This window comes from Triticum dicoccoides, chromosome 1B, assembly GCF_002162155.2.
Source record: "Triticum dicoccoides isolate Atlit2015 ecotype Zavitan chromosome 1B, WEW_v2.0, whole genome shotgun sequence".
NCBI classification, from domain to species: domain Eukaryota; kingdom Viridiplantae; phylum Streptophyta; class Magnoliopsida; order Poales; family Poaceae; genus Triticum; species Triticum dicoccoides.
This window is the reverse complement of record NC_041381.1, coordinates 232,086,087-232,102,967: the sequence shown is the minus strand read 5'-3', so window position 1 is coordinate 232,102,967 and position 16,881 is coordinate 232,086,087. Positions and strand designations below refer to the sequence as shown.

Below are 16,881 nucleotides of genomic sequence, written 5' to 3'. Positions count from 1 at the left end.
CAGCTCGTACAGCAGCCTAAAGACGGTCCTCCTCAAGGAGCAGCGCGTCATCTTGTCGCAGCTGCTCTTGCTGAAGCTCATCATAAGCGAGCACTCGAGGTGACCCGTATACGAGTTCCGTGGGGAGAACTGCCTCTGCTCCATTGACTAGAGCGAAAGGTGTCTGCCAGTGGCTCTATTTGCAGTCGTCCTGATCGACCAAAGAACCACCGGCAGCTCCTCAATCCAGTTCTTTCCGCACCTGTGCAGCCTGTCGAAAGTCCTGGTCTTGAGCCCATGCACCACTTCAGGATTTGCCCTCTCCGCTTGACCGTTGCTTCTCGGATGGGCAACAGAAGCGAAGCAGACGTTGGCGCCAAGATCTTGGACGTACTGCATGAAGGTGCGGCTCGTGAATTGTGTGCCGTTGTCGGTGATGATCCTGTTAGGGATCCCGAAACGGCAAACAATCGACCTGAAGAACTTGACTGCTGACTGTGTTGTCACCTTCCTCACTAGTTCCACTTCTGGCAACTTTGTGAACTTGTCGATTGCAACGTACAAGTACTCAAAGCCCCCGACAGCTCGGGGAAAGGGGCCGAGGATGTCGAGCCCCCAAACCAAAAATGGCCAGGATAAAGGGATCGTCTGGAGAGCTTGAGCTGGCTGGTGTATCTTCTTGGAATGGAACTGGCACGCTTCACACTTGGTTACTTGTGCAGTTGCATCCTGGAGGGCTGCCGGCCAAAAGAAACCTTGCCGGAACGCTTTGCCGGCAAGTGCTCTTGCGCCAATGTGGTGACCACATCTGCCTCCATGTATCTCTGCCAACAACTTTTGTCCGTCTTCCCGGCGAATACACTTCAATTTCACACTGTTGAGTCTTCTTCTGTACAGTGTGTTGTCGACAAACTGGTACATACTTGACTGCTGGGCTACTCTTTCCGCTTCTTCTTGCTCTTCGGGAAGTTCTCCTGTCTGAAGGAAAAGGACAATCTGTTGTGCCCATGTTGGAGCTTGCGGCTCGACAACAAGGACTAAAGGCACATCTGCTGCTGCGGGAACATCCGCTTCTACAGCAAGAACCTGCAGCTCAGCCGGAGCTTGATGTTCCCCGGCAAGCTTGCCGGAGCAAAACTTGTCGGGAGCGTCTGCTTCAACGGAACAAACCCTAAGGCTTGCCGGAGCAGACTGCTCCTCAGCACTCTTGGCGTTGATTTTGACGACCTTCTTGGCGGCGGCTTCAAGAAGCTCTGCCAAAAAATAGTCACCAGAAATCAACTTCCTCTTCTTGCTCTGTCCAGTTGATGGCGTTACAGACGGTTGAGTCAGCTTGAGCACAAAGATCCCAGGTTCCACAGGTAACTTAAGTGTGGCGCACTTTGACAGGCCATAGGCAATGTCGTTCTGAGCTCTTGGAACATGCTCCATCTGTAGGCCGTCAAAGTGCTCTTCTAGCTTTCTCACTTCATCAACGTAAGCTTCCATCAACGGACTCTGATAATTCTTGTTCACTTGGCGGATGACAAGCTGGGAGTCACCCCTGACAATGAGCTTCTTGATCCCAAGGTCTTACGCGATCCTGAGACCGGCAAGCAATCCTTCATACTCTGCAGTATTGTTTGTTGCTTGCTCCTTGGGAAAGTGCATCTGGACTACGTACTTGAGGTGCTCTCTGGTGGGTGCAACAAGTAGCACGCCCGCACCAGCGCCTTGCAGCGAGAAGGCACCATCAAAGTACATCAGCCACTCCTTGCTTGCTTCCTTGACGGAGATGCTCGTTTCTGGAACTTCTTCATCTTGTCTCGGCGTCCACTCTGCTATGAACTCTACCAATGCTCTGCTTTGGATAGTTGAAGTGCTCTCAAGCTTGAGTCCAAAGCTTGACAGTTCCAGTGCCCGCTCGACAATCCTGCCTGTTGCTTCTGGGTTTTGCAGTATCCTCTTCAGCAGAAAACGAGTGACGACTGTGATCTCATGTGCTTGGAAGTAATGGCGCAGCTTTCTCGAGGCCATGAGAAGGCCGAAAAGCAATTTCTGCACACCAGAATACCTCGACCTAGCCCCCTGCAGAAGGGAACTGACAAAGTAAACTGGGCGCTTCACCATTCTTTTCTGCATCTTCTCACGTGTCTGCGCAGATTCATCTTTTTCGGGACTAGAGCTTGTCGGTGAAGTCCCCTGCTTGTCGCTGGATGCATCTACCGTGGTTGCTGGCTCATCATCTGCCTCCCTTTTCGCTACTAACGCAGCACTAACCACTTGATTGGTTACCGCTATATACAGCAGCAACTTCTCTTGTGGCTTAGGTGCGACAAGTGTTGGAGTGGAGGACATGTATCTCTTTAAGTCCTGCAGCGCTGCCTCCGCTTCCGGAGTCCATTTCATTGGACCTGCCTTTTTCAATATTTTGAAAAACGGCAGTGCGCACTCAGCAGACCTAGAGATAAACCTGCTGAGAGCAGCCACGCAACCGGCAAGTCTTCGTACATCCTTGACGCGCTTTGGTGCTTCAATCTGCTCAATGGCCTTGATCTTGTCGGGATTGGCTTCAATTCCCCGCTGAGATACGAAGAACCCGAGAAGCTTGCCGGAGGGGACTCCAAACACACACTTCTCGGGGTTAAGCTTGAGGTTGATCTTGCGCAGATTTGCAAAGGTTTCATCTAAATCTTGAATCAGAGTTGCCTTGTCCTTGCTCTTGACCACTATGTCGTCCATGTAGGCTTCCACATTTCTGTGTATTTGTGGTTCAAAAGCATTGTGGACTACCCTCGCAAATGTTGATCCCGCATTCTTTAAACCGAAGGGTATCCGTACGAAACAGTATGTGCCACATGGGGTAATGAATGCGGTCTTCTCCTCATCCTCTTCTGCCATGAAGATCTGATGGTATCCTGAGTATGCATCAAGAAATGAAAGCAAGTCACATCCGGTCGTGGAGTCAACAATCTGGTCAATGCGCGGCAAGGGAAATGGGTCTTTGGGACAAGCTTTATTGACATCGGTAAAGTCGATACAAAGCCTCCATTTCCCGTTCGCCTTACGCACGACTACAGGATTGGCCAACCACGTAGGATGGAGCACTCCTCTGACAAGGCCTGCTGCTTCCAATTTCTTAATTTCTTCTGCAATGAATTCTTGGCGCTCCAGTGCCTGTTTCCTGACTTTCTACTTGACGGGCCGCGCATGAGGACAGACGGCAAGATGGTGCTCGATTACTTTCCTGGGAACACCGGGGATGTCAGACGGTTGCCACGCAAACACGTCGTCGTTCGCCCGCAGGAAAGCAACAAGCACACTTTCCTATTTAGGGTCGAGAGTGGCACTGATGGTGAAGGTACCACCAGTGCCATCCTCCTCGGCGGACACCTTCTTGGTCTCTAGTGGAGCTACCATTGTTTTCTTACACTTGCCGGTGGAGCTCGATGGTGCGTCCTCGACGGTATCGCAGCACTCCGAAGAGGTGCGCTTGCCGGAGTGGGCATCAGAACTCTTGCCAGACTTGGTCTTCTTCTTTGCCCTGGGAGCTTCAACGATAAGTGGCTTGCGATCTGTTGTGGCTGCTGCTTCTCGGTAGATATTGTTGACGCAGATAAGAGCATCCTTCTTGTCGCCAGGGACAGAGATGACACTTATCGGGCCTGGCATCTTCAGCACGTTGTATGCATAGTGAGAGGCTTCCATGAATTTGGCGAGTGCTGGACGGCCGAGTATCCCATTGTAAGGCAATGGAAGGTCAGCAACATCAAAAGTGACCCTCTCAGTCCTGAAGTTCAACTCGCTGCCAAATGTTACCGGCAACGTGATCTTTCCCTTCGGCTTGCTCCTTCCCGGATTGATTCCTTGGAATGTGCCGGTCTCTTCGAGCTCGCTATCAGGGATCTGGAGTTTCTGGAGTACCGCGGAGGAGATCAGGTTCAAGCCGGCCCCGCCGTCAACTAGCATCTTAGTGACCTTGAGGTTGCGGATAGTTGGTGAAACCAACATCGGCAAGCACCCGACCGCAGTTATGCGATCAGGGTGGTCCTCAATATCAAAGATGATAGGCGTGCTGGACCATTTCAAAGGCTTGCGTGACTCGATGGGTGGTTCTGCCGCATTCACTTCCCGCACCCACTGCTTGAGCTGGCGGTGTGAAGTATGCAGAGAAGCACCACCGTCAACGCACAGGACCTCTGTGGCTTTCTGGAACTCCTGCTCATCGGTCTCGTCATCATCCATATCTTCATCGTTGTCGTCATCTTCATCCTTGTCGCGGCCGCGGGGAGGTCTGTCTCCTTGCCGCTGCTTGGCCTTGCCGCAGCGTCCTCCTTGGCCGGGACGTTTCTTGCCGGCTCCTCCAGCACCTTCCTGGGCTTTCTCCTTGTCGCGTCGCTCGTATTCAGCTTTTTGCTGTTCGACAAGCTGTTCGACCTTCTTGCAGCTCTGGAGGTCATGGCCCTTGGTGCGGTGGATCTTGCAGTACTGCTTGTTGGTGCTGTCCTGCTTGTCGACGACCGCCACAGCCTCCTCGCCGGAGCTACCAACTTTGGCTTTCTTGCCGGACTGCTCAATGACTAGCACCTCTTTGCCTTTCTTCTTCCTGTTGTTCCGCCGCCGGTTTTTCTTTGCCGGGGCAATCTCCTCACTATCAGATCCTCCTGCTCCTGTATTCTCTCCGGGGAGTTTCCTCCCTTCCTCAGCACGTGCACACTTGTCGGCCAGGGCATATAGCTCACTGACGTCTCTGATCTTGCACATCGCCATCTCCTCCCGCATCCTGTGGTTCTGCACGTTCTGATGGAACGCGCTGATTACCGCGGCAGGATGGACATCTGGGATGTTGTGCTGTACACGGCTGAATCTCTGAATGTATTTGCGCAGGGGCTCTCCTTCCTTCTGGGCGAGAAGATGAAGGTCACTTTCTTGGCCATGAGGCTTGTGGCCGCCCGTAAAGGCGCCGACAAACTGATGGCATAGGTCTGCCCAGGAGGATATGGAGTTGTCCGGCAAGTGCATGAGCCAGGATCTGATGTTGGGTTTGAGCACCAGCGGGAAGTAGTTGGCAAGAATCTTGTCGTCCCGTCCCCCGGCAGCTTGCACCGCGATGGTGTAGATGCTGAGGAACTCCGACGGATGCGACTTGCCGTCGTACTTCTCTAGCACGTCTGGCTTAAAATTCTTCGTGCTGGGCCACTGGACTTGCCGCAGCTCACGAGTGAACACAGGGCAACCTACCGCGTACGGCAAGTCGCCTAGTTCCCCTGGCGCATGCACGTCGACAGAGGGCCCAGCGCGCTGGTCTGATTGACGTCACGCTTCTCTTCGGCGCTCGATGCGAGTACGAGCGTCTTCTTGCTATCGTTCATGAAGAACTTGGCGCTGATCGCGACGAGCTCGTGGATCCGATGATGCGGTGGAATCGCTGTCGAGGTGGATCCGGCGAGTCGGCGATCTTGGCCTTCGGGGTGGAGAGTGCATGGTGGTTGCACCCCCACCGGCTTCGTCGCCATCGGCTCGTGCCTGGCGGTCTTGCCGCGGCAGCGATGCACTCGGCTGCCGCGGAGTGTCGCCGTTGGCGAAGCCGATGAGACTCTGAATGGTGGCCCTCCATCCGTCGATGTTGTCTTCCGTTGGAGGGTAATCCAGGAGCAGTTGAGCTCGTGCCGAAGCTTCTGCTGGAGTGGTGGGTGGCAGTGGCGAACGGTGCGAGGAGCGGGATATGCTCGGACTTCTAACTATGTTAGAAGGAGCAGTATCCCGTCCAGGCGACCGTGCCTCGCTCGTGCCGGCATGTTGGCGTGCATGCTGGTCTTGAGCACCCCAAGATCCACCAGCTCGATCTTGACCCAACAAACGTATGGTACTGCGAGTACCATGACGTTGTTGGTCCTGCGCCTCCTGAGATGGGCGCGGAACATGTACGGACGCTGAGGTCTGCGCAGCCTTGTCCTTGGACCTGGTAGCGCCGTGAGCTCCCTCGTCGATGTCCGTTCTTCCGTCGGTGTCTACCCCACCACTCGTTTGCTCCGGTGGTGGTGGTATCGACGTGGACGGAACAGCTGCCGCCGAAGTCTTCTTCTTTGGTGGCATGTCGATGAAGAAGTTGAAGATCTAGCTCGTGTGAACACTGGATCAGGTTCACACAATCTCGACGCCCCCTACCTGGCACGCCAAAGATGTCGGGGAAGCTGATCCACGAACACCTATGGGGACCGACGGACCGGGCCCCTTTCGGTTCGGCGGGGAGCGGAGATCGCACGAAGAGCAGATCGAGGCGAAACACACGAGCGGTTTACCCAGCTTCGGAGCTCTCCGGAGAGATAATACTCCTACTGCTGCTTGTCTGATTGTATTGAGTTCTTGCTCGGGAGCGCTGAGTGCTACAGTACACTCGAGCTGCTAACGAGATCGAGCGTGAGTGTTTTCTGGGTTCGAACCCCCCAACAACCCCCTCTACGTTGCGCATGGGCCTCCTTTTATATGCTCAAGGGGTCACCGACAGGTCGCAAAGTAGACAAGGGTAAAAATGGAAAAGGAGTTGCGGTTGGTACAACCACCTGTACAGTGCATCCTATCTAACCCTGACGGCAGGGGACAAAGGCATTAAATGCCCGTCTGTGTCCTCCAAACAGTGCAAAAAGGACCGTCAGGGACGCCACCGCTTGCCACGATGGCTATCTTGTCAGCGTCGCTTGCCACCTCGCACCGCTGGCTGCACAGCCTCCTGCCACGCGCGCCTGGAAAGACCCCAAGGCGACACGTTGGTGGATGTGCTGGAGCGTGGGTACAGAGTGGTCGCCTGCCGTGGCAAGCGCCTTGCCGCGGCCGTTGTCTTGTCGCGCCTGGAAACTTGTCGCTCACCGGGCCTTACTGGGACGCGTGGCGCGTCGTGGCAAGTTCCTTGAAACGCCTTGGTTGGCCTTCCCGGCAAGCTCCTCTTGCCGGGCCTTGTCTCCTTGGCTTAAATACTTTGTTCTTGAATGGCTCCAAAGGAACCACGGAGGACCTTGGCGGTCACCCGGCAAGCCTTGCCGCGGGGCGCTGCAACTGCCCGTGCACAAGTTCGGGATACTAGGGTACCCCTACTCTAGCACACTGACACCGACTCCTGCCTGCATCTACTACTATTACTCCACACATCGACCGCTATCCAGCATGCATCTAGAGTATTAAGTTCATAAGAACAGAGTAACGCATTAAGAAAGATGACATGATGTAGAGGGATAAACTCAAGCAATATGATATAAACCCCATCTTTTTATCCTCGATGGCAACAATACAATACGTGCCTTGCAACCCTTTCTGTCACTGGGTAAGGACACCGCAAGATTGAACCCAAAGCTAAGCACTTCTCCCATGGCAAGAAAGATCAATCTAGTAGGCCAAACCAAACTCATAATTCGAAGAGACTTGGAAAGATAACTCAATCATACATAGAAGAATTCAGAGAAGATTCAAATATTATTCATAGATAAACTTGATCATAAACCCACAATTCATCGGATCCTGACAAACACACCGCAAAAAGAGTTTACATCGAATAGATCTCCACAAGAGAGGGGGAGAACATTGTATTGAGATCCAAAAAGAGAGAAGAAGCCATCTAGCTAATAACTATGGACCCAAAGGTCTATGGTAAACTACTCACAACTCATCAGAGGGGCTATGGTGTTGATGTAGAAGCCCTCCGTGGTCGATTCCCCCTCCGGTGGAGCACCAGCGAAGGCTCCAAGATGGGATCTCGCGGATACAGAAGGTTACGACGGTGGAAATTGTTCTTCGTTGGCTCCCTGGATGTTTTTGGGGTATGTAGGTATATATAGAAGGAAGAAGTACGTCGGTGGCCGCCTGTGGGGCCCAGGAGACAAGGGGCGCGCCCTATAGGGGTGGGCACGCCCTGCTATCTCCTAGCTGCCTCGATCGCTTCTTGACTTGCACTCCAAGTCCTCTGGATCACGTTCGTTCCAAAAATCATGCTCCCGAAGGTTTCATTCCGTTTGAACTCTATTTGATATTCCTTTTCTTTGAAATACTGAAATAGGCAAAAAAACAGCAATACGGGCTGGGCCTCCGGTTAGTAGGTTAGTCCCAAAAATGATATAAATATGTAAAATAAAGCCCATAAACATCCAAAAGGGGTAATATAATAGCATGGAACAATAAAAAATTATAGATACGATGGAGACGTATCAGGCATCCCCAAGCCTAGATGCTTGAGACTTCTTGAAATATTAATTCGAGATGCCTTGGGCATCCCCAACCTTGAGCTCTTGTATCTTCTCCATTCCTCTCATATACAGTTTCCCTAAATCTTAAAAACTTCATTAACACGAAACTCAACAAGAACTCGTGAGATGAGTTAGTATAAATCAATGAAATAGCCTTATCATTATCTACTGTAGCAAATCACTAAAATTATTATTTAACATTGTATACTAAATGCCTATGCATATTTAATACTCATATCCTAAAATATAATCATTAAACAAGGAAACATGTGCAAACAATGAAAACATAACAACAATCTGCCAAAACAGGACAGTCTGTAAAGAATGTAAGAAGATTCATACTTCTCTAACTCCAAAATTTCAGAAAAATTACTAAACTGTAGAATATTTGTTTTATCTTATTTTTTAAAAGTTTCAAGATTTAATCATGTTCTGACTTTCTAGAAGAATTCAGACAATGATAGAGAACTTTCTGTTTTTAAACAGCAGCATGTAGACTTGCAAAATAAGCATGGTAAAGGATATACTTGACATTTTTGTTGTAGTAAAAGATGAAAAACATTATTATAAATATCAAAAAGAAAATAAAATGATGCTCCAAGCAAAACTCATATCATGTGATAAATAGAAATATGGCTCCAAGTGAGGTTACCGATAATGTTGGAGACGAAAGAGGGGATGCATACCGGGCAATCCCCAAGCTTAGTTGCTTGGGTCTTCCTTGAATATTACCTTGGGGTGCCTTGGGCATCCCCAATCTTAGGGTCTTTCCACTCCTTATTCTCCTTATATCAATATCTCACCCAAAACTCGAAAAATTCAATCACACAAAACTTAACGGAACTTCGTGAGATAGGTTTGTATGATAAAGAGTAAACCATTCACTTTGGTACTGTCAAAGACAAGATTCATAATTGTTCTCATGCAATGCCTACTGTAACTTATCATTTCCACAATTTATATTGAGCAATATAAGCCATAGAAACTAGGAAACAAGCAAACTATCTATTGAAAACAGAATCTGTCAAAAAGAGAACAGTCTGTAATGATTTTGACAACGACCATACTTCTGCTACTCGAAAGAATTCTAAAAAATTAGGACAACATGGGAAATTTGTATATCAATAATCTGTAAAAATTCAAGAATTTATCACGTTCCAGCAGAGCAGATCAATTCTGTTAGTGGGCACAAAAGTTTCTGTTTTTGCACAGAATCAAGTTAACTATCATCCACACTATTCCAAAGGCTTTACTTGGTACTTAATTGAAACAAAGTTATAAAACATGATTACTACCATACCCTAATCATGTGAACACACAAAAACACTACGTATGAGTGTTGGGTTGTCTCCCAACAAGTGCCTTTCTTTAATGCCTTTTTAGCTAGGCATGATGATTTCAATGATGCTCACATAAAAGATAAGAAATGAAACGTAAAGACAGAATCATGAATCACATGGAAATCACATTTAATTGTAACCCACTTCCTATGCATAGGGATTTTGTGAGGAAATAATTTATGGGAACAAAAATCAACTAGCATAGGAAGGCAAAACAAGCAAAACTTTAAGATTTTCAACACATAGAGAGGAAACTTGATATCATTGCAATACCTACAATTATATGTTCCTCTCTCATAGTAATTTTCAGTAGCATCATGAATAAATTCAACAACATAGCTATCAAATAAAGCATTCTTTTCATGGTCCACATGCATAAAAAAATTATTACTCTCCACATAAGCAAATTTCTTCTCATCAATAATGGTGCGAGAAAATTCAACAAAATAACTATCATGAGATACTTGATTTGCATAATCCAATTGAAAATTAAAATCATGATGACAAGTTCCATGGTTATCATTATTCTTTATAGCATACATGTCATCACCATAATCATCATAGATAGGAACTCTTTTATCATAATCAATTGAAACCTCTTCCAAAATAGTGGATTCATCACTAAATAAAGTCATGACCTCTCCAAATCCACTTACACAATTATTACAATATTATTCAACACCCTCCAAAATAGTGGGATCATTAGTACCTAGAGTTGACATTCTTCCAAACCCACTTTCATCAAGATAATCGTCATAAATAGGAGGCATGCTATCATCATAATAAATTTTCTCATCAAAACTTGGGGGACTAAAAATATCATCTTCATCAAATATATCATCCCCAAGCTTATGGGTTTGCATATCATTAGCATCATGGGTATTCAAAGAGTTCATACCAACAACATTGCAACCATGCTCACCAATCAAAGATATTTTTTGTCAAACATTTTATAGAAATCTTCTTCTATCAATTGAGCACAATTTTCTGATCCATTATTTTCAAGAAAGACATGATAAAGAAGAATAATATGAGGCACCTCAATTCCATTTTTTAGTTTTGCTAGTAAGTGTGCCCATGCGTTGCAATGGTCCGATGGTGTCATGTTATCCACCTATTCGACGAATGTGATCAATCCCATCCTGCATTGACTTGTTGTTTCGTGAACTTGTAATCCATTTTTTGTTGCCGACCCATCTCAACATGCAAACATACATGAGAATTTTCATTTTATATATAATAAACATTTTACAACTATATAGTAATCAGACATAATAAATTGTATGCATTTTTAGTTTAGCTTTTTATATTATTACTTAAAATATTCATGTTTCATACAACTAATCACATTAAAATATCTTGCAAAATATTTCCGCAACAATGTGCGGGGTAGCATCCAGTTACTATGGTGAACATCACCGCCTAGTGGTGGAAAGGGACTGATGCCTTTCCACCCACCCAAGTTCTAGGCATGGTATTTGCAATTTGGGTTTGTTGCACTAATTATACTGTAGGGGCCTCCCTTACAGTCTTTCTGTCAAAAAAAACACACACACACACGCCACACACACACACACACACGACCATGAATGCACAGTGTGATATTACAATTGAGAAAGAAAGAAAGACCATTGTCTTCAAGTTCCTTCACCTTGGATTCCAAGGTCACCTTGGAGGTGTCAGTGGCATTGACGGCATCGAGGGCCTCTTTGAGCTTTCAGGCATGCTCTGCTGCCTGGGCTTGGAGGGCCTCCCTATGCTTCTGCTCGAGCTCCTCGATGAGCCAAGTAATGAATGAACGGTGTACCATGGGTAGAGCATAGACATGCAAAGTTCTGGCAAAGTTAACGAGATTGATGCTTGAGGCGGTGCAATTCGTGCACGAGAACTTGCGGTTCAGTTTGGGTTACAATTGAGGGAGACCATTTTATATGTGACTTCCGACTTTCAAAATAAGAAAAGAGTCCGTCAACCGATAAGACTTGTGTAAAAATAAAAAAGTACAAACTGGACTATTGTCTTATGGAGGGAGAGTTGGTTGCAAATATAGGACTATTCTTTACTCTTACTGAAGTAACAATAAGGTTAAAGATGGCATGCATTATGCAAACCCTCTGCTATATAGCTTAGGTGGGCAGTCCATCGATGAACTTGCTAGTAAATATTATGTATTAGAAACCTTTCAATCAACTCCTACTCGGAACTATGATAATGTTGATGCATGCATGAAGGAAATCATAAGTATACCAACAGTAATCTAGTAAGAAAGGAAATAATCAGGACAAATACGATTAAGAAACTATAATCACTTATAAAATTGATCACCGTCTACAAAGAGCCAAAGACTGACAACTACAGCCGAATCCAACAAAAAAATTCAATGGAACAATACCAATGGAAACCCTAGGACAGAAAAATACAGGTTTCAGTGAGCCCAGACAATATTAATTTGATAACTAAAAAACAAACATGATACCCTTGAGGGATATTTATGGACGGGAGGAGCAGGGCAACATGTTTTTGGAAAACCTACTAAAACAATGAGACTGAATTAGTGTAAAAACTTGTGAAACCAAATGACAACTTGATGTGAAGAACTGTCTGTCAATACTGAAAAAAAGAAAGGGAATGTTATACATCTCTTGTTTTAACTATGCAATAAGGCACACCCCATGCTTGTCCTAGAAGAGGAACTTCATGTCAGCATATCATGACTAAGAATAATTGCGTGGAACACAAATACTCAAAAATAGAGTAGGAAAACATTAGTAGTTTTTTTTTAAATTGGAATACCTTGCACTCCAAAATTAAGGCTGGCCGACTACATCAGCGGCCACAACAACGTTTACAGCGGATGGGAGGTGAGCCAACCATACATGCTGGTCACCATAAGCACCACTTCTCCCTATAGCTGCCAGCTCATGAGCTCGAACATTACAAGTGCGGGGACAGTGGATAATAATCCATTCACTAATACCCTACTGAAGAAGAAACCTTGTCTCCCAGAAAACAACACCAAGAGGCGACCGATCGAACATTTTTGATTCCATAGCTCGGACCAGACCCAGGCAGTCAGTCTCAAAAACAACCTTACCCATCCCATAGTTTCCAGCCATCTGGATACCCCTGATAAGAGCGTACGCCTCAGCATGCAAAGCCTCACTCATATAGTCAAGTTTACCCGCAGCGGCAAAAATGACATCTCCTGTATGGTCACGCGCAATGCAGCCCCAGCCTGCAAGCTGATTGGAACCGTCAAAGGCTCCATCAATATTAATCTTCACTGTATCCACCACTGGCCCTTTCCACACTGGTTTTCTGAACACCTACTGTTGTTTGCTTTCCGGCTTCATAGAGAACTGGCGCCATTCGGCTACATGCCTGGTCATTAGAAATTGAAATTCTTCTACTGACGCCCGGGTCTGTTTATGACTAGCTTTATTCCGCTCAGTCCACCACAGCCATAGTAGGCAAATACACTTTAACTTTTCATGTTCACGCAGAGAGCACAAGGCTTCTAGCAGCTGACGCGGAGTAGGACAGGTAAGGAGCATCAGCCGGAATTCCTCAAGGCCACAGGCACGCCACATTTTCGTTACTTCCTTGCATCGTAGAAAGAGATGGCCAACGTATTAGTGTAAACTACTATTGTCTGTGAAGGAATCATTACTTGGCACATGAGTACGTATGGGCAGTAATTTTTGGCACCACTACTGCAAGCAGTGCCATGCAGGCCATGCTAGCAAAGGAAATAACCAATGAGTTCTCTAGTTGTATGTAGGAGGAGGCCATCCATACAAATCAGAATCAGTACGTACTTACTTAAGAAGCAACGCCTGCATGTGCTAGAAGGTGCATTAGGAGTCTAGGACTATGATTTGGTGCAGCATCTGCCTAGCGCTGTGGCCATCCTAGGTGTGCAAAACGAAATCTTGGAGGAACTCCGGCACCATGTTAGCTGATTGCCTTCCCTCTCTGTATTCCTCAAGTATGCACTTGACGACGGCCATTCGTAGACGCGGGCTCGCGCCACACTGGACGTGCCGCACAATCTCTGTGATCGATCATGGTCTCATTGTCTTCCCCTCCGCCTAGGGCTGGACGTCCGAGCGAGCTTTTAGGCTCGGCTCGAAGCTTGCTCCAGTTCGGCCCGTTACAGCTCGGCCCGATAGGATAATTAAACGAGCCGAGCTATGAAAAATAGGCCCGACTCCTGACCGAGCCGAGCCAAGTTTCGCCCGGTCCAGCTCGGTGACTCGTTGAGGCCCAGCCCAATCCCCTGTCGGCCTCGCATAGCACGCAAAGCAGTTTCCTCACCCTTATCCCTTTCTCTGCCCGGCGCCGCCACCCCTCTGCCCGGCGGCATCGACGGCGACGGGCGACGCCGCCTTCCCTCACCACAACGGACGCAGGAGGACGGGTCTCCCCTGGTTTCTCGCTGAACGACACAGGCAGGTAAGCGATCTCCTCTCTCCTTCCCATCCCTAGCCCTAGCTCCCTGCACTGGCGCACACACACGCACGAATTTTATGGATGGATCATGGATGGATGGATGCTTGTGGCTGTCGGCTGGAGAGTGCAGCTAGCTAGGAAACGCAATGGATGGATGCTGAATTTGATTGATGGATGGATGCTTGTGTTCGTTGGCTGGAGAGTGCCGCTAGCTAGGACGGATGTTGCACCAATTTGATTGACGGATGGATGAATTTATTTGTATTGGATTGTGTAGACTGATTATTATCTATGTAAATTTTTGATGATGATTGACCATTTGTTCTTTGCTGATGTGTGAAGAGCCCCACTGTCGCAAGAATAGACAAGGAAAAGGGGAAGGAGAGGAGAAGGAGAATGAGAAAGAGAGGAGCTTGGTCTCCATTATGAAGACTAAGCCGCCTGCCCCAGGAAGCAGAAGGGGAAGGGCAAGGGCTGTGTCGCTGCCAAGGAAGCGGGCCAAGGATTACGGCAATGTCCCGCTCGCCGAGTTGTTATTACGGGTAAAAAAAACTCCACCGCCTCGACGTCTCGCTGACCCCGCCGACGCCAACGGGCGTGCCACGATCGCCCCTGCCAACAGCTTCGCAAATGACTCCGAGAGGGAGACTACATCTACACCGGTATGGTTGTGCCAAATATGCGTGTCCAAGCTCATGTGTTTGCTGTTTTTGCTATCCAAAGGTCAAATATATGTGTGTCCAAGCTCATGTATGTGTTGTTTTTGGTATCCAAAAGTCAAATATAAGATTGCACAGGCTCATGTATATGCTGTTTTTGGTATCCAAGAGTCAAATATATGTTTGTACAAGCTCATGGATGTGCTCTTCTTGCTATCAAAAAGTCAAATATATGCATGTCCAAGCTCATGTGTGTGCTGTTTTTCTGTGCTAGGCAATGGAGCATGATAGGCAAGCAGAGAAGGATTATGAAGAGGAGGAAGAGAATGAGGAGGAAGAGGATGAGTAAGATACTCTGTTTGAGGAGGAGGATTCTCATTTTGATGTCAAAGCACTAAGTGTTATGCTATGCAAAATTGCATTGTTTGGCTGTCAACGTTCAATATTTTTGCCGTATAAAGTTCAAAGGAGAAGCTGTCCAAAATTCAAAAGCAATGATGCCCAATTCTTTCTTAGTCATATTTGTTCAATTTCTACACTTTCCATAGAAGAAAGCTTATTTTTCATCACTATGATCATTTTTTAAACCATAGACTTCTAGATGTTGCATTTTTAGCAATAGAAAGTGCTTCTTTTACAAATTATGGGTTTAATTGTTGTAGAAGATAAAAAATGGTATGTAAAAACAGGTTCTGCTACCTCCCAGATGTTATTGCGCTAGCTGGCTCTCGAGCCGGCTCGGTCTGAGCCGAGCCATTGCAAAAACGAGCCGAGCCACCTAATGTGGGCTCGTTGGCTGAGCGAGCCGAGCCAAGCCGAGCCGCTCCAGAGCGAGCCAAAGCCAGGTTCGGATCAAGCTCGGCTCGGCTCATGTCCAGCCCTACCTCCACCCTCTCTTTCCGAATCTCCTTCTGCTTGTTCTCTCCCCCGAACACGACCTCCAGCAGCCAACCGTCCACAACAGCGGCCTGCAAGCCTGCAACACATGCACCGACGACAATGGTCGCAACAATGGTGGCGAGAAGAACGATGCCATTGCGGAGGTGCCTACCACGGTTAGACCAGCCCCAACGACGATGACGCGGGGTGGTGAGAAGAATGATGCCGGCGCGGCGGCGCCAACCACGGTCAGAGCAGCCCCAACAACGATGTGGCGAGAACAATGATGTCGGTGCCCATCACGGTTAGCGATGCAGGGCCGCGCCCTACGTGGAGGTAGCCCTACCCCGTCAAATTGTTCCTGTCGCTAATGTTGCCGCTGCCATCGTAGTTGTGCAGCTTATTCCCGTTGTCGCCGTTGCTGCAACTTTGATAAGCATGACATATGGCACGGATGTTGCTCCCGTCTTTGGCGACGATGTCGCTAGGTTTAGGGTTTCTTGCATCAAACCTGGAGACGGATTGAGTCGACATCGTTGGCCCTGTTTTTATTAGCGAGAGTTGTAAGTCATCGTGGCTAATCCAGGATTCCGTAGCTTACACACATGACCTACATGTGAAAAAAAGTTGGAAACCAACTAAGAAAACCAGAACGGGCGAAGACTCCCAGAAGTGACGCTATCATGGTCCAGGCGAAGGCCCTAAACAGAAGCGAACCGATACCTAATTTACAGGTAGCATTGCTAATTTCTTTCAACAACAAATCGTAAAAACATATTATGACATGAGAAGAAAGCATATTGTGACGGTGAACCCAAGGAGTCAATCCGTGCTTTATTATTAGGAAAAGATTTTTATAAACCAAACTAGTAATAGAACAAGAAACTAAAAGATCCGAATGCAAGATCTAAAGATATACCTTCATGCACTCACCTCCCCAGCAACGGTGCTAGAAAAGAGCTTGATGTCTACTACACAACTTGTTCTTGTAGACTCGTGTTGGGCCTCCAAGCGTAGAGTTTTGTAGGACAATAGCAAATTTCCCTCAAGTGGATGACCTAAGGTTTATAAATTCATGGGAGGTGTAGGATGAAGATGGTCTCTCTCAAACAACCCTGCAACCAAATTGTAAACATAATATGTTCGGAACTTGCTCGACACCCTAAACGGGGTGTGGCTCTTTCATTATATAGAGGTACCAAGAGGTACAATACAATGTTACAATATTAATACACAGACTACGTATATATACAGTCTAACACCCTCCCTCAATCTTAACTGTGGCCTAAAGTACAAAGCAAGTTAAGATTGCGCCTACAACCTACAAACTGTGGTTGTGGAAGAGGCTTCGTGAAGATG

The 16,881-nt window shown here is 47.3% G+C and overlaps 1 protein-coding gene across 1 annotated transcript; it reads left to right on the top strand.

Moving 5' to 3' along the window:
• Window positions 1–13,833: 13,833 nt before the first annotated feature.
• Window positions 13,834–15,138, top strand: LOC119303999. Its single transcript, XM_037581166.1, has 3 exons — window positions 13,834–13,987; window positions 14,329–14,646; window positions 14,918–15,138. The coding sequence occupies exons 2-3, from the start codon at window positions 14,410–14,412 to the stop codon at window positions 14,990–14,992; spliced, it is 312 nt and encodes a 103-aa protein (XP_037437063.1). The 5' UTR covers window positions 13,834–13,987; window positions 14,329–14,409; the 3' UTR covers window positions 14,993–15,138.
• The last annotated feature ends 1,743 nt before the right edge of the window (window positions 15,139–16,881 follow it).